The following is a 19,113-nucleotide window of genomic DNA, read 5'->3' as shown; positions in this document are numbered from 1 at the left end:
CCACATCACCACCTCCCTCCCCAACACACCGTCCATGGATCTGTTGGGCGGTAGTCAAATTGGAGAGGGTCGAGTGTGTTGGGGAGGGAGGTGGTGATGTGGTCTTTGACAAGACTCTTCATGATGACGGAAGTGAGTGCTACGGGTTGGTAGTCATTGCCCTCACACACCTGGACAAGAGGAATGAATATGTGACAATGCTGTTAATTGACTCCTGGGTTTTTCACACTCAATAGTTTACCGTGTGTATCAACAATGGGTCACCACCCAAAGGACATCCAGCCAAGTTGATGCAAGTGTAGGAAACATTGTAGTCATCATGGGCCAGAATCCATGATAGCGTTGCAGTTCTTGAAACACTCAAATCGGTGAGCCTGGCACCTACTACCATACCCTGTTCAAAGGCACTTAAATATTTTGTCTTGCCCATTCACCCTGTGAATGGCACACCCAGCCTACACAATCCGTCTCAATTGTATCAAGACTTAAAAATCCTTCTTTAACCTGTCTCCTCCCCTTCATCTACGCTGATTGAAGTGGATTTAACAAGTGACATCAATAAGAGATCATAGCTTTCACCTGGACTTTCCTGGTCAGTCTAGGTCATGGAAAGCACAGCTGTCCTTAATGTCATTGTCACAGTTGTAAACATGTGTTTATTATAATTGTTAGTAGTAGTAGTAGTACTATTAGTATGTATTATTATGTTTACTATTATTGTTTCATTCACACCTGCACTGCTGGAGCTTGGAGTTTAAGAATTTCACTGTACACTGCAATTACATCTGCGATGTGGTGCACGTGACTGAATAAAAAACGAATCTAAAGGGACTGTGACAACCACAATTGAAAGCAATGCAGATCTTCTCTACACACACAATTAGGCTTAATACCTGATGAGCTTCCATGATGTTTTCCTGAACTTTCCAATACTTTTCTGATGCTTTTCAGTCACTTAGCCTACAGACGCAAATACACATTTTTACATTTTTCCCATAGGCTATTCAAGTCATTTGAAAGATTTTCTTATTAGCCTTATAAGCATATAAACTTGGTGCGGTCTCTGTGCTACAATGGTTAAAAATGCCACTGGGCCCACATCGTTTCTATAACAACTGAGCTAAAACCACTATTGGCTAAACAGGGGAAAAAGTGATTAGATAGAAACACTTGTTCATTGACTTACTGAAGTTATTCACTGGTAATTGTAGGCTGCTTGCTGATTTGATTTACTTGAAATAGCATTTTAACACTAGGCCTACGTATCCCTACACAATAACCTCATATGGGATTACTGACCACAATCCATTGAATCACTAATACAAAGTGTTGATTTTTGGGCATTGGAGAGAGCACAGCGTATGGAAGAAAACAGCCTGGGAAGGTGCCATGTTGGTGCTGCAGATACATTGAAATGAATTTGTCAAATACTATAATAACTCCTGTCTGTACATAAATAAATGAAATCATTGAAAATACTACACAAGAACATAATTTAGCCACAGAGGATCAATAGATGTTTTTTTTTAAATGCTGTGGATTGTGTTTTATCACATCATGATAAAAGTAGGCACATGTAAGCCTACTGTTGGCAGCACCTGCAATTGGGTCGCATGACTGGAAAATATCAGACAGCTGATTGTTGAGTTGTGGCTGTCAATGAACAGCAGGCAGCAGCTAAAAGGCCTTTTGCAATATTTCAAAATACAATTGCTGGAAAAACAGTTTAGATGTGTCAATGCCCCTGGAAGGTTTGTGGACTATAATTTCCTCATACTGTAAAATTTGTCTCCACTCTTTTCATTGGCATTTAAGACAGGGTTCTTCATTTTATTGATTTCAGTAGCCTATGTCAGTGTTAGAGTAGCCTGTCATTTTGGCCAGTTGTGTGCTATTAAAAAAGATCCTTCTAATGTCTCCAGTTGTGTAAAATGATGTGGAATTGCACGGCTCAGTTGGTAGAGCATGGTGTTTGCAATGGTGTTTGCAACGCCAGGGTTGTGGGTTCGATTCCCACGGGGGACCAGTACAGGAAAAAAAAAAAACATGTATGAATTGAAATGTATGCATTCACTACTGTAAGTCGCTCTGGATAAGAGCGTCTGCTAAATTACTAAAATTTAAGAAAATTAAAAAGAAAACTCGACCCGCAAATATGATATCTGTTCTGCTGTGATTGGTGCACCTAGTTCTATAGCACTGCATGCTTACTGATTTCTGAGAACAGTCCCTTAACTTTGCTGTAGTACAACTTTATCAACAACCTGGCAAACTACAATGTTTTTATATTTAACTAGGCAAGTCAGTTAAGAACAAATTGTTATTTACAATGACAGCCTACCAAAAGGCATCCTCCTGCGGGGACGGGGCCTGGGATTAAAAATAAAATAAATACAATATAAATATAGGACAAAACACACATCACAACAAGAGAGACAACACACCACTACATAAAGAGAGACCCTAGACAACAACACAGCAAGGCAGCAACACATGACAACACAGCATGGTAGAAACACAACATAACAACAACATGGTAGCAACACAACATGGTAGCAGCACAAAACATGGTACAAACATTATTGGGCACAGACAACAGCACAAAGGGCAAGAAGGTAGCGACAACAATACATCACACAAAGCAGCCACAACTGTCAGTAAGAGTGTCCATGACTGAGTCTTTGAATGAAGAGATTGAGATAAAACTGTCCAGTTTGAGTGTTTGTTGCAGCTCGTTCCAGTCGCTAGCTGCATCGAACTGAATAGAGGAGCGACCCAGGGATGTGTATGCTTTGGGGACCTTTAACAGAATGTGACTGGCAGAACAGGTGTTGTATGTGGAGGATGAGGGCTGCAGTAGGTATCTCAGATAGGGGGGGAGTGAGGCCTAAGAGGGTTTTATAAAAAGCATCAATCAGTGGGTCTTGCAGCGGGTATACAGAGATGACCAGTTTACAGAGGAGTATAGAGTGCAGTGATGTGTCCTATAAGGAGCATTGGTGAAATCTGATGGCCGAATGGTAAAGAACATTAGCACTAGCTACTCTATGGCCATTCAAACAAGCTTGCACTAGGCTGCTAGCTACAGAAGTTTGCTCAGCTGATCGAGCATGTTTTGCCAAAGTACTAGTTGCCAGTGAGTCCTAGCTAACGAGAGTTATTTTATTTTTAAAAGAAGGGAAATCTCGATTTTTAGAGCTGAATTCCACCTCCTACAAGACAGATCAGTTGAGGGACGAGCTATTGCAGGAGTGAAGCCATCTATCATCAGACAATGGGCTGAGCCCTATACATCAGTGGCTGAGCGCCGAATGTTCTGAAACTGTGGTGACATCCCTGCTGACCGGTGTGATTGAATTTGACGGTTGATCTAATCCGACACGTGTCCCCAAAGCAGCATCATGCACATATGTATGACTTCACTCTGCGGTACAAAAACCCGACCATTGACAAACCTATGTGTAGTCTGTCTAATACAGTATATACCCGACGTTTTATTATGACAGTAGGCTACTGTCTGAAACACTTCTCAGCTTCCACTCAGTGCGCTCTGACTGAGAGTAACCTTTCATTTCCATCACCTACCGGCCCTCAGCACGCGCCACCTCATCGAGTCCAATCACAAGCCAGGGAATGCCTCCTGTGCAATGATACCATGACGACGCGCCTGTCACTGCTGGGCTGAGAGCAGCGACCAATATCATCAGACAGACGATGCGGGAATTCAATTGCAATTCGTGCAATTGTATACCAAATTCGTGAAATAAAAGAACGCTTTCCCTTTCGTCGCTGATACACCATCTGTTTTATTCAAGGTAAGTGTCTTGATAAAGTATTCTTTCTCGGTGATGCGCGCGGTCCAGATGTGCTTGATTCTGTGCATCCAGCCAGTTGCTGCGCGCGGTAGGCTACGGGGCAGAGCAGAGGATGGAAGACTGAGCGTCCTGGTCACCTAGAGTAAATTGTTATCTGTAAGCTACATAATATATATTCCAGATAGGAGATAATGGCTTTTTGACAAGCCTGTATCTTCTCTGCTCGGCCATTTTTACTCCCTTTTTAAAATGATTTTCATTATCCCCGTTGCTGGCTGGCTGAGTGTACAAATGGCACACCTTGCAGATAACATTTCTCAGCAGTGACTTCAAATGGTCAAAAATAAGTTTAACATTGATTTTAATTCATAATTCCATAAATAATTACTTGCTGATGTGCCTTTGTTCATTATCTGACAGAATAGAACAGAATCCAAATGTTTACTGCAAATTGTATTGAATTACATTTTTATTTAGTGTAGGCCTATATTATTGGATGTTAGTTTTGCAAGGATTTTCTGGTGTACACAATTTGTTTTTCCTAAAGCTTTGGTCAAGTGGAGGCCAGAAACGTATAAGATTTGTTTACATTTCCCATTCGATTATTATATTTAGCAATTGTTGGTTCTCTTTCATTATTACAATGTCATGTTTTTATTTAAGCTATTCACAAACAACTTTCTGAGATAGATCTCTGTTACTGGCCTCCTAGATTCATTTGAAAGTTGAACATGAAAGATATGCTTAGACCAACAAGTCACGAGTAAAATGAGGATTGGGACAAAAAGGGAAATTAAGCTTTTAAAACAAGCCAGACAACGGAGTGTCCGCTGCAAAAGGCCCTTGATCATCAGACATACAATCTACATACACTCTAAAAAGAAAATGTTCCTGGAGTATCCTTTAGGGGTTCTTCAAATTGAGACTGTAGAGGAACCACTATAAGTTCTTTGAAGAACTCTTTAAAATGATTCTTCAAAGAACCACTTTTAATGTATCCTCAAAGAAACTTTTGGGGTAAATTTTTTAACTCCCACCCCTGTTATTAATATTATTATTAATAATAGATGGTATAATCATAAAACAATATCAATTTAGTTCATACAAGGGACAACCCTTACCTTAAATTGAGGAGATCTTTACATTTGTCACTTAAGTGTCTGCACCTGCTGTCCATTCAAATTCAAATCCAAGTGTTTCAGTTGGGCACTTAGGTTCCTGTAAGAACCCCCTCCAACTAAGGAGGTTCCTCGATGAACCCCACCTCCTATGGGGTTCTTGGAAGAACCTTTTGGGGGCAACTTTCAGTGCTAAGAACCCTAAGGTTCTTTGAAAAACTTGAAGGATCTTAGGAGAACCGTTGTTGAACCCCTAATTTTTAGAGTGTACGTTGTAGGCCTGCTCTTGCATTATGTTACTATTAGGCTAAGTCTACCTACATATCTATTGAGAAAGTCTATGGCAAATAGGAATAGGTCATTTGGCGTGTCGCCCGGCTGTGAGCTGCACTGTTGTGCGCTGCCCGACTCCGGAGGTGCCAGTCATATTCAAATAGGTTAAACTATTGTCTGTAAAAAAATACAAATATATAAAACTATCGTCTGTCACATCACAATATCATGACGATTTTTGTCAAACATCGTTGATTTACGATTATATTGTAATATCCCCAACCCTAGTATGGACACCATAATCAACATTTTGGTTGACAAAGTTTGAACTGTACCATTGACAAATGTTGTGCACTCAAGTTGTGAATATCTTGTCAACTGTTAAGCTTGTTTGTACTGCTGAAGTCATTTACTTGGCTTGTAGCAACTATAATCAAATCAGGGTGGTCTATTGGAGAGAGCTTGTACTTATACACAGTGCATCTATTGTCTGCCAGGGATGGTCCGATAGGATGTGTGCATACAGATGCACAGTTTTACGCCCTTGTCTCTTATGCCATGTTTCTGTCTGCAGTAGCTTTCTTCTGGGGAGTGTTCTTCTGGGGAGTGTTCTTCTGGGGAGTGTTCTTCTGGGGAGTGTTCTTCTGTGGAGCGTTCTTCTGGGGAGTGTTCTTCTGGGGAGTGTTCTTCTGGGGAGTGTTCTTCTGGGGAGTGTTCTTCTGGGGAGTGTTCTTCTGGGGAGTGTTCTTCTGTGGAGCGTTCTTCTGGGGAGTGTTCTTCTGGGGAGTGTTCTTCTGTGGAGCGTTCTTCTGGGGAGTGTTCTTCTGGGGAGTGTTCTTCTGGGGAGTGTTCTTCTGGGGAGTGTTCTTCTGTGGAGCGTTCTTCTGTGGAGCGTTCTTCTGTGGAGCATTCTTTTTATGTAATAGGTTTCAGAGGGTTTGTCATAGGCCTATATCATTCACCAGAGGGTATGGTTATATCTTTTGGTTGAACCAGAAGTTTGAGGTCTATCAGCTTGTCAGCATGGCATAGATAGGGTCAATGTCATGGTCTGCCCTGCATCCAGGCTCATGTATCCTACACTCAGCAGTGAGGGAGATGGCCTGCAGCCCTGCATCCAGGCTCATGTATCCTACACTCAGCAGTGAGGCCCTGCGTCCAGGCTCATGTATCCTACACTCAGCAGTGAGGGAGATGGCCTGCAGCCCTGCGTCCAGGCTCATGTATCCTACACTCAGCAGTGAGGGAGATGGCCTGCAGCCCTGCGTCCAGGCTCATGTATCCTACACTCAGCAGTGAGGGAGATGGCAGAGAAAGGAAGATATCATAGAGAACCCTTAGTTTCAGATTAGGCTAGTTGTTTTGGTGGTTGTCTGGTATGTTTACTGTCTGGTTGCTTGCTTCTGCTACCCCTCAGACCTTAAGAAGAAAAGCTGTAGTCTGAGCCACATATCCATTCCATTGTGTGTTGTCTTATCACTTTCAGTGAAATCATGCTTACTCAAAGCTTTTCAAGTATGCTTACGCCATTATTTGGAGATGTCTGCATACACACACGCACACGTACACACGCACGCACACGCACGCACACGCACACGCACGCACACACGCACACACACACACACACACACACACACACACACACACACACACACACACACACACACACACACACACACACACACACACACACACACACACACACACACACACACACAGTCTGACCCCTCCAGTGGTCTTCCTAGATGTGGCACTATGTGGTGTGCTGGGCTACTGGCACAATGGTGACTTTGAGCTTTCTCCAGGAGGACTGCCTGCGGAGGCGAGAGGAGAGGGTGGTGTTGGTCACACAAAAGGCCCCATTCACAATCGTTTAAGGAAGCAGTGATTCACTCTTACTGTGGCCTGCCTGCCTGCCCACCAACTATGGGAGGAGGGATGGCAAGATATTACTGAATTAATCCACTGTGTTATGTTCGTACTCCATTTCCAAAGCTTCTGCCCTGTTACACAAAGCTCAATTATTGACCAATTGTCCCCCCCCCCGATTCATTCTTGATGTTCTTTTGATTGTTCTATTGGTTGAAGCTTTATAATGGACTTATCACTCCCTAATAGGGTATCCCCCCTTAATCATATCACAATCAATTTGAATGTGGACACAAATATTATTTTTTTGTATAATTCTGACAGAAATATTTCATTAAAATATGCAAATTAGGTGATATCTCATTAAATATTAGCATATCATGCAAATCCTTTTTTCTGGACACAGGAAGAAGTCAGCCTAAATATTTTGGTTTCCTTTTGATAAGACACTCCAGGACAGGACTTACACATAATAACCGATTGTGAAGAAATACATATTTTTTTCTTTCTATCTGTAAAACACTAAAGAAAGGTATGTGAAATGTAGTTTTGGTGCATTTTTCAGAAGAAAATGTAATCTAGAATAAACATTTGACAACCTGTCAACAGTTCCCTATGTATAAGTCTGGAAAATACATCTAAGGATAACCGTACAAAATTTGGGGAATGCAGATGCATGAAGCAGAGAAAAATGAGTTTGAAAATATAGTTGGGAAATGGCAGTTAAAGACAAGGAATTTAGACTACCAAATGACAAACACCTATTTAGACAACATTCTCTTTAAAATAGCCTTTTAAATTATGTGTAATTCAATGGAGTGAGCTTTGAAATTATGGATGTATGTCCATTTAAAGTGGTTACAATTCACCATTTTGATGACGGTAGTATGATAAACTAACGAATATATACATTTTCATAACTTTTTGGAAAATACTAATATTAATGGACCAAAAAACCTAGTACAAATAAAATGTCATTTTAGCCTGTCGTGCCTGCTCCTATCGCAAGTGTGAGTTCCAAAACAGGGCTCGTGACCTGCAGCCTCACCCGTCTGCTGGAGAGAGGGGGAGAATTGAGTGGAAGAGAGCGAGAGAGAGGTTTGACTTGTTAGTCAGGCCTCCTTCACCAGGTCTCCTCATGGCCTCCTTCACCAGGTCTCCTCATGGCCTCCTTCACCAGGTCTCCTCATGGCCTCCTTCACCAGGTCTCCTCATGGCCTCCTTCACCAGGTCTCCTCATGGCCTCCTTCACCAGGTCTCCTCATGGCCTCCTTCACCAGGTCTCCTCATGGCCTCCCTTCACCAGGTCTCCTCATGGCCTCCTTCACCAGGTCTCCTCATGGCCTCCTTCACCAGGTCTCCTCATGGCCTCCTTCACCAGGTCTCCTCATGGCCTCCTTCACCAGGTCTCCTCAAGGCCTCCTTCACCAGGTCTCCTCATGGCCTCCTTCACCAGGTCTCCTCATGGCCTCCTTCACCAGGTCTCCTCATGGCCTCCTTCACCAGGTCTCCTCATGGCCTCCTTCACCAGGTCTCCTCATGGCCTCCTTCACCAGGTCTCCTCATGGCCTCCTTCACCAGGTCTCCTCATGGCCTCCTTCACCAGGTCTTTGTTCTGAGTCTTAGTACGCTGGGCACCTGGCACGGCTCACACATGGGTCAAGTCACGGTGTGACACAGCCTCCTCTCCTCCTCATACAACACTACCTTTGTACTCTCACCTGTCACCTGTACAGTCAATCTCACTTGTGTTTTAATACCAGACAGCCCCTCCCACAGTGGTTAGCCCCTTCTCCTGTGTGATGTTATAAGTCATTACCCAGTCGCAGACAGAAAAGGCATCGGTCACTCAGTGTATCCAACCACTGGAACAGTCACACATGAAAGAAGTTTAATCATCCATTTTATTGCTAGCTAGACAAATATTACAACAATAACGGAAGTGTGGTCAAAGTTATGAGTTCGAATGCCACGGTGCAAACAGTTAATGTTTTATCGGTCATGTTTTGTTTATTCTTCCCTCCCAATATGCAGAGTCATCAGCTTAAGCCGATCTGATTGGGACAGTTCACTTTAGCCTAATAATTATTCATGTCAGCCGCCATGCTTTTGACCTTGGGTTCCAGTGGCAGCCCAGATTACTCCAACAAACTCCAACAAACCCATTAGACAACACCAACAAACTACAAGAATCCCAAACACTACTCCAACAAACTCCAACAAACCCATTAGACAACACCAACAAACTACAAGAATCCCAAACACTACTCCAACAAACTCCAACAAACCCATTAGACAACACCAACAAACTACAAGAATCCCAAACACTACTCCAACAAACTCCAACAAACCCATTAGACTGCTCCAACAAACTACAAGAATCCCAAACACTACTCCAACAAACTCCAACAAACCCATTAGACAACTCCAACAAACTACAAGAATCCCAAACACTACTCCAACAAACTCCAACAAACCCATTAGACTGCTCCAACAAACTCCAACAAACCCCAAGACTATTCCAACAATCTCCAAGAAACCCCAAGACTACAACAACAAACCCCAAGACTACTCCAAGAAACCCCAAGACTACAACAACAAACCCCAAGACTACTTCAAGAACCCCAAAACTACTCAAACAAACTCCAAGAAACCCAAAGACTACTCCAACAAATTCCAAGAAAACCAAAGATTACTCAAACAATCTCCAAGAAACCCAAAGGCTACTCCAAGAAACCCAAACACTACTCCAACAAACCCATTAGACTACTCTAACAAACCCCAAGACTATAAAAAAGACTATCCCAAGAAACCCCAAGACTACTCCAAGAAACCCAAAGACTACTCCAGCAAACTCGAAGAAACCCAAAGACTACCCCAACAAACCCCAAGACGACTCCAGCAAACTTTAAGAAACCCCAAGACTACTCCAACAAACTCCAACAAAACCATTAGACTACTCTAACAAACCCGAAGTCTATAGAAGGCAACCCCAAGAAACCCCAAGACTACTCCTAGAAACCCCAAGACTACTCCAACAAACCCAAAGACTACTCCAACAAACCACAAGACTACTCCAACAAACCCCAAGACTACTCCAACAAACCCAAAGACTACTCCTAGAAACCCCAAGACTACTCCAACAAACCCAAAGACTACTCCAACAAACCACAAGACGACGCCAAGAAACCCCAAGACGACTCCAACAAACTCCAAAAAAACCCAAGACTACTCCAACAAACTTTAAGAAACCCCAAGACTACTCCAACAAACTCCAACAAACCCAAAGACTACTCCAACAAACTTTAAGAAACCCCAAGACTACTCCAACAAACTTTAAGAAACCCCAAGTCTACTCCAACAAACTTTAAGAAACCCCAAAACTACTCCAACAAACTCCAACAAAACCATTAGATTACTCTAACAAACCCCAAGTCTATAAAAGACTACCCCCAAGAAACCACAAGACTACTCCAACAAACCCCAAGACTACTCCAACAAACCCAAAGACTACTCCAACAAACCACAAGACTACTCCAACAAACCCCAAGACTACTCCAACAAACCCAAAGACTACTCCTAGAAACCCCAAGACTACTCCAACAAACCCAAAGACTACTCCAACAAACCACAAGACGACGCCAAGAAACCCCAAGACGACTCCAACAAACTCCAAAAAAACCCAAGACTACTCCAACAAACTTTAAGAAACCCCAAGACTACTCCAACAAACTCCAACAAACCCAAAGACTACTCCAACAAACTTTAAGAAACCCCAAGACTACTCCAACAAACTTTAAGAAACCCCAAGACTACTCCAACAAACTTTAAGAAACCCCAAGACTACTCCAACAAACTCCAACAAAAGCATTAGATTACTCTAACAAACCCCAAGTCTATAAAAGACTACCCCAAGAAACCACAAGACTACTCCAACAAACCCCAAGACTACTCCAACAAACCCAAAGACTTTTCCAACAAACCCCAAGACTACTCCAACAAACCCCAAGACTACTCCAACAAACCCAAAGACTACTCCTAGAAACCCCAAGACTACTCCAACAAACCCAAAGACTACTCCAACACCACAATAAAACCCCAAGACTACTCCAACAAACCCAAAGACTACTCCAACAAACCACAAGACTAGGCCAAGAAACCCCAAGACGACTCCAACAAACTCCAAAAAACCCCAAGACTACTCCAACAAACTTTAAGAAACCCCAAGACTACTCCAACAAACCCAAAGACTACTCCTAGAAACCCCAAGACTACTCCAACAAACCCAAAGACTACTCCAACAAACCACAAGACTACTCCAACAAACCCAAAGACTACTCCTAGAAACCCCAAGACTACTCCAACAAACCCAAAGACTACTCCAACAAACCACAAGACTAGGCCAAGAAACCCCAAGACGACTCCAACAAACTCCAAAAAACCCCAAGACTACTCCAACAAACTTTAAGAAACCCCAAGACTACTCCAACAAACCCAAAGACTACTCCTAGAAACCCCAAGACTACTCCAACAAACCCAAAGACTACTCCAACAAACCACAAGACTACTCCAACAAACCCAAAGACTACTCCTAGAAACCCCAAGACTACTCCAACAAACCCAAAGACTACTCCAACAAACCACAAGACTAGGCCAAGAAACCCCAAGACGACTCCAACAAACTCCAAAAAAACCCAAGACTACTCCAACAAACTTTAAGAAACCCCAAGACTACTCCAACAAACTTTAAGAAACCTCAAGACTACTCCAACAAACTTTAAGAAACCCCAAGACTACTCCAACAAACTCCAACAAACCCAAAGACTACTCCAACAAACTTTAAGAAACCCCAAGACTACTCCAACAAACTTTAAACCTCAAGACTACTCCACATTAAGAAACCCCAAGACTACTCCAACAAACTCCAACAAACCAGACTACTCCAACAAACCACAAGTCTAAAAGACTCCCCAAGAAACCACAAGACTACTCCAACAAACCCCAAGACTACTCCAACAAACCCAAAGACTTTTCCAACAAACCCCAAGACTACTCCAACAAACCCAAAGACTACTCCTAGAAACCCCAAGACTACTCCAACAAACCCAAAGACTACTCCAACAAACCACAAGACTACTCCAACAAACCCAAAGACTACTCCTAGAAACCCCAAGACTACTCCAACAAACCCAAAGACTACTCCAACAAACCACAAGACTAGGCCAAGAAACCCAAAGACTACTCCTAGAAACCCCAAGACGACTCCAACAAACTCCAAAAAACCCAAGACTACTCCAACAAACCCAAAGACTACTCCAACAAACCACAAGACTACTCCAACAAACCCAAAGACTACTCCTAGAAACCCCAAGACTACTCCAACAAACCCAAAGACTACTCCAACAAACCACAAGACTAGGCCAAGAAACCCCAAGACGACTCCAACAAACTCCAACAAACCCAAAGACTACTCCAAGAAACACCAAGACTATTCTAACAAACTCAAAGAAACCCAACGACTACCCCAACAAACCCCAAGACTACTCCAAGAAACCCCAAGACTACTCCAACAAACCCCAAGACTACTCCAACAAAACCCAAGACTACTCCAACAAAACCCAAGACTACTCCAACAAACCCAAAGACTACTCCAAGAAACACCAAGACTATTCTAACAAACTCAAAGAAACCCAACGACTACCCCAACAAACCCCAAGACAACTCCAAGAAACCCAAAGACTACTCCAACAAACCCCAAGACTACTCCAAAAAACCCAAAGACTACTCCAAGAAACACCAAGACTATTCTAACAAACTCAAAGAAACCCAACGACTACCCCAACAAACCCCAAGACTACGCCAAGAAACCCCAAGACTACCCCAACAAACCCCAAGACTACTCCAACAAAACCCAAGACTACTCCAACAAAACCCAAGACTACTCCAACAAACCCAAAGACTACTCCAAGAAACACCAAGACTATTCTAACAAACTCAAAGAAACCCAACGACTACCCCAACAAACCCCAAGACAACTCCAAGAAACCCAAAGACTACTCCAACAAACCCCAAGACTACTCCAACAAACCCAAAGACTACTCCAAGAAACACCAAGACTACTCCAACAAACCCAAAGACTTTTCCAACAAACCCCAAGACTACTCCAACAAACCCAAAGACTACTCCTAGAAACCCCAAGACTACTCCAACAAACCCAAAGACTACTCCAACAAACCACAAGACTACTCCAACAAACCCAAAGACTACTCCTAGAAACCCCAAGACTACTCCAACAAACCCAAAGACTACTCCAACAAACCACAAGACTAGGCCAAGAAACCCAAAGACTACTCCTAGAAACCCCAAGACGACTCCAACAAACTCCAAAAAAACCCAAGACTACTCCAACAAACCCAAAGACTACTCCAACAAACCACAAGACTACTCCAACAAACCCAAAGACTACTCCTAGAAACCCCAAGACTACTCCAACAAACCCAAAGACTACTCCAACAAACCACAAGACTAGGCCAAGAAACCCCAAGATGACTCCAACAAACTCCAACAAACCCAAAGACTACTCCAAGAAACACCAAGACTATTCTAACAAACTCAAAGAAACCCAACGACTACCCCAACAAACCCCAAGACTACTCCAAGAAACCCCAAGACTACTCCAACAAACCCCAAGACTACTCCAACAAAACCCAAGACTACTCCAACAAAACCCAAGACTACTCCAACAAACCCAAAGACTACTCCAAGAAACACCAAGACTATTCTAACAAACTCAAAGAAACCCAACGACTACCCCAACAAACCCCAAGACAACTCCAAGAAACCCAAAGACTACTCCAACAAACCCCAAGACTACTCCAAAAAACCCAAAGACTACTCCAAGAAACACCAAGACTATTCTAACAAACTCAAAGAAACCCAACGACTACCCCAACAAACCCCAAGACTACGCCAAGAAACCCCAAGACTACCCCAACAAACCCCAAGACTACTCCAACAAAACCCAAGACTACTCCAACAAACCCCAAGACTACTCCAACAAACCCAAAGACTACTCCAAGAAACACCAAGACTATTCTAACAAAGTCAAAGAAACCCAACGACTACCCCAACAAACCCCAAGACTACTCCAACAAACTCCAAGACTACTCCAACAAACTCCAAGAAACCCAAAGGCTACTCCAACAAATTCCAAGAAAACCAAAGACTACTCCAAGAAACCCAAACACTACTCCAACAAACCCATTAGACTACTCTAACAAACCCCAAGACTATACAAAAAGACTATCCCAAGAAACCCCAAGACTACTCCAAGAAACCCAAAGACCACTCCAACAAACCCAAAGACTACTCCAAGAAACCCCAAGACTACTCCAAGAAACCCAAAGACTACTCCAACAAACCCAAAGACTACTCCAAGAAACCCCAAGACTACTCCAGCAAACTCCAAGAAACCCAATGACTACCCCAACAAACCCCAAGACTACTCCAACAAACTTTAAGAAACCCCAAGACTACTCCAACAAACTCCAACAAACCCATTAGATTACTCTAACAAACCCCAAGTCTATAAAAGACTACCCCAAGAAACCCCAAGACTACTCCTAGAAACCCCAAGACTACTCCAACAAACCCAAAGACTACTCCAACAAACCACAAGACTAGGCCAAGAAACCCCAAGACTACTCCAACAAACTCCATCAAACCCAAAGACTACACCAACAAACTCCAACAAACCCAAAGACTACTCCAACAAACTCCAACAAACCCAAAGACTACTCCAAGAAACACCAAGACTACACCAACAAACTCCAACAAACCCAAAGACTACTCCAAGAAACACCAAGACTATTCTAACAAACTCAAAGAAACCCAATGACTACTCCAAGAAACCCCAAGACTACTCCAACAAACCCCAAGACTACTCCAAGAAACACCAAGACTATTCTAACAAACTCAAAGAAACCCAACAACTACCCCAACAAACCCCAAGACAACTCCAAGAAACCCCAAGACTACTCCAACAAACCCCAAGACTACTCCAACAAAACCCAAGACTACTCCAACAAACTCCAAGACTACTCCAACAAACTCCAAGAAACCCAAAGGCTACTCCTATAAGCTCCAAGAAAACAAAAGACTACTTAAACAAACTCCAACAAACCCAGATTGTGTGTGTTCCCACATGTCCATAGAGAAAGAACAGGAAACTGAGACCCGGTCATTAACTTCAGCAGTGTATCGGTCCAGTACAGTGACTGTAAGTGACCTCTGACACTGCTAGGTGTGCTGGGTAATTGTACAGCACCGAGAGATGATAATGGGAGTTGCTGGCAGAGCTCTGCTGTCTCACTCTGGGTTATTCCTGAGCCTTTAGGGAGCGTTTTGGAGAGGGGATAGGGTGTGGGTGTGTTTTGGAAGGATGGGAGAAGAATGTCGTGCTGCTGGAGAGGAGTTGAAGATGAGCAGCTCTCTCATATGAATAATGGATGACTGCTGCTAAAATAGTCTGCTGTGGTCTAGGTTTAATTCAGTGGAAGTGTGTGTGTTGGTAGGATTTATTGTTTGTTAGTATTTCTCAGTTGAAGCTCATGTCTGAAGGACAGAGAGTTACAGAGTGAGTTTGAGCAGCAGGACAATGCTATTGATCAGTGGCTAGGGAAATTACCTAGAAAATGTGCAACAGGGACAGACATGGCACAGCATTAGCGCCCAACCATGCAGGATAGCATATCATCGCTGTAATTTGTAGCTCAATGTCTTTAGCCTCTTTGGGGGAACCATCAAAGATGGCCATGGAGAGGGAGGAGGAGCATGGCTTCCAGTGCCATGGACAGTTACCCATCTCTACTATCCTCACGAGTTGGAGGTAGCTATCGTCATCCCTGTTAACACACACACACACACATACCCTATTTCACAGACATAATCCTCACATGTCACACACAGAATCCCTTTCAGTGAAATTTTAACACACATTTGTTTTAAATCTGATATACAGTAGTAACGCACCTTTCACTCAGTTGAGGATTTGTGTTGAAATCCATTCTGAGTTACCATGACTCAGTGTCAGCCCCCTCTTTTCTTTCTTCCTCACCCCCACAGCCCTCTCTCTCTCTCTCTCTCTCCTTTCTTTCTTTCTTTCTTTCTTTCTTTCTTTCTTTCTTTCTTTCTTTCTTTCTTTCTTTCTTTCTTTCTTTCTTTCTTTCTTTCTCTCTCTTTCTCCCTCTCTCTCCCTTTCTTTCTCTCTCTCTCTCCCTCTCTTTCTCTGTCTCTCTCTCTGTCTCTATCACTCTATTTCTCTCTCTCCCTCTCTTTAGTCTCTCTCTCTCCCTCTTTCTCTCTCTCTGTCTCTCTCTCTCTGTATCTCTATCACTCTCTCTCTGTCTCTCTATCACTCTCTTTCTCTGTCTCTCTTTCTCTGTCTCTCTTTCTCTGTCTCTCTCTGTGTCTGTCTCTCTCTCAGTCTCTCTCTTTCTTTCTCTCTCTCTCTCTCTCTCTCTCTCTCTCTCTCTCCCCCTGTCATCTGTCATTGCATCGTGGGTTGTAATGGGTACATGGGGGTAAAAGACGCATGTTCCTTAGGCCTTTCTCTCACACATAACCCAACCCCTCCCTTCACTCTCCCTCCATCTCTTTCCCTCTCACACAATATATTTTCTCTTTCTCTCTTTCCCTTCCCTCTCACGCTGTCACACTTTCTCTCTTTCTTTCTATCTCTTTTTCCTGTCATAGTCAGTCTGCTGTCTGTCTGTCTGTGTCTATGCCTTGATGGTTAGTGATAGAGAGAGCATGCTGTACAGTGCTGTGTGGGAGATGGGGTTAGATAGGGAGCTCTGAGCTCCAGCATTCTGGCTGGCTGCAGGGGGACAGTGAGTGAGTGAAGAGCATTCAGGCAGAGCTGTAGCCTACAGCACACAGCTGTCTGTCTTATTATGTAGGCCAAGCCATCATGCTATGCATTACCATTGGTGGATGCTTGAGAAACCCCCACTAAAACATGAGAAGAATCCATTAAAACCTATTATCTTAGAGTATGGAGTCTGCTGACTGTTGGGTTAAAAAGCTCAGATGCTGTCAAAGGAATTGTAGCTAACATACGATAGACATGTTATAAATAGCATATTCTCGTACTATGTTCGAATGTTGTTTTTTTGTCGTCTCTTGTCTAGGCGTAAGGTGCTGCTGCCATTGTCATCACACAAAAGAGCAGAAGAAGAAGGACCAGGAAATGAATAACTTCCCCCGTCAGTGGTAGCAGGATTACGACCCATCATTCTCTCTCCTACCATTCACATCTCAGGGTTAGAGGAGCTGTCTCAGTGATAAACTACCTGCTCAGAGCATAAGCCTTGCAACCCACCCCCACCTTCCACCCCCCTCCCCACTCACTCACACACACCCAGTCAGGATGAAGCTGAAAGAGGATCTGAACCCAGTGCTGCTGCTGCTCTTCCAGGTGACGGTGTGGCTGTACTCTGTCCTAGCCTTCATCCCCTCCTACCTCTTCAGCTCTGTGTCAGAATCAGACGCAGGCCTCGGCTCAGAACAGGAGCGGGCTCAGAGACTCAAGGCCCGGTCTGTGACGGGTCGCCCCGCGGGGCCCTACAGGGCCATGGGCGCCACCAAGAGGCTGGTGTCGTCCCTGCACCCTGGGGTGGACACACTGGATAAGGTGTTTGAGGACGCATCTAGAAGGTTCCATGACAGAGACTGCCTGGGCACCAGAGAGGTAGTCATGGAGGAGGATGAGAGGCAGAGCAACGGAAAGTTCTTCAAGAAGGTGAGGACAGGAAGGACAGCGTGAGGACTTTCTGTTGGGCAAGAAACTCAGGTGTGTTTTCTGTTTGCAGTGAAAACACAAGACCTTGTTCTGCCAAGTCAGTCTAGCCAAAACAGGAGAGAACAGTCACTCATACAAAACACACCTCTCTTGCCCAACAGAAAGGCCTCACGTCACCTCACACAGCTCACCAACATACAGAATATAGGCCAATCTAAAACACTGTCGCTGTGTGTGTGTGACTTAATTACACAGCAATCCTCAGGCTAATCCCACTAGTCTAATCACAGTGCTGTTGAAACTCATGTTGCTGTAATAAAACAATGGAGTGTGCTTGGCCACCTCTTGACTTCCTAAACAATGAGACTTACAGTGAAAAACACGTTGAATAAATGTATTTAAATGTTGTCATTGTTTCACTGACACTGTGTGAATGTGCATTAGCCTGGCCTGTGCCAGGTCTGGGTGTGTGCAGTACCACTGTTATACCAGTAGAGGACAGTATCACCACTGTTTATTATGGGTGTTGTGATTCAAATTCCAAAAGTTAAAAATCACACAACCTCAAGCTGTAAGCTTTACTGTGGATAAAACAAACACTGTGAAATATTCTGCCCTCCTGGTTCCCTCCCACGCATAAAACAAACACTGTGAACTATTCTGCCCTCCTGCATCTCTCCCTCGCATAAAACAAACACTGTGAACTATTCTGCCCTCCTGCATCTCTCCCACGCATAAAACAAACACTGTGAACTATTCTGCCCTCCTGCATCTCTCCCTCGCATAAAACAAACACTGTGAACTATTCTGCCCTCCTGCATCTCTCCCTCGCATAAAACAAACACTGTGAACTATTCTGCCCTCCTGCATCTCTCCCTCGCATAAAACAAACACTGTGAACTATTCTGCCCTCCTGCATCTCTCCCACGCATAAAACAAACACTGTGAACTATTCTGCCCTCCTGCATCTCTCCCTCGCATAAAACAAACACTGTGAACTATTCTGCCCTCCTGCATCTCTCCCACGCATAAAACAAACACTGTGAACTATTCTGCCCTCCTGCATCTCTCCCTCGCATAAAACAAACACTGTGAACTATTCTGCCCTCCTGCATCTCTCCCTCGCATAAAACAAACACTGTGAACTATTCTGCCCTCCTGCATCTCTCCCACGCATAAAACAAACACTGTGAACTATTCTGCCCTCCTGCATCTCTCCCACGCATAAAACAAACAC

General features: G+C 43.6%; 1 protein-coding gene across 1 annotated transcript in view; it reads left to right on the top strand.

Annotated features, from left to right (window-relative positions):
• The first annotated feature begins 3,554 nt into the window (after positions 1 to 3,554).
• LOC106592274 (fatty acid CoA ligase Acsl3) overlaps positions 3,555 to 19,113 on the top strand; it is a 45,826-nt gene continuing 30,267 nt past the window's right edge. Inside the window, exons 1-2 of the mRNA XM_045724721.1 lie at positions 3,555 to 3,815; positions 17,266 to 17,876. Of these exons, the coding sequence (XP_045580677.1) occupies positions 17,505 to 17,876 (372 nt within the window). The 5' untranslated portion in view covers positions 3,555 to 3,815; positions 17,266 to 17,504. The remainder of the gene's footprint in view (positions 3,816 to 17,265; positions 17,877 to 19,113) is intronic.

The sequence above is a fragment of the Salmo salar genome, chromosome ssa09 (assembly GCF_905237065.1).
Source record: "Salmo salar chromosome ssa09, Ssal_v3.1, whole genome shotgun sequence".
Lineage (NCBI taxonomy): Eukaryota > Metazoa > Chordata > Actinopteri > Salmoniformes > Salmonidae > Salmo > Salmo salar.
Note: the sequence above shows the minus strand (reverse complement) of the source record. Positions and strands in the feature narration are given on the sequence as shown.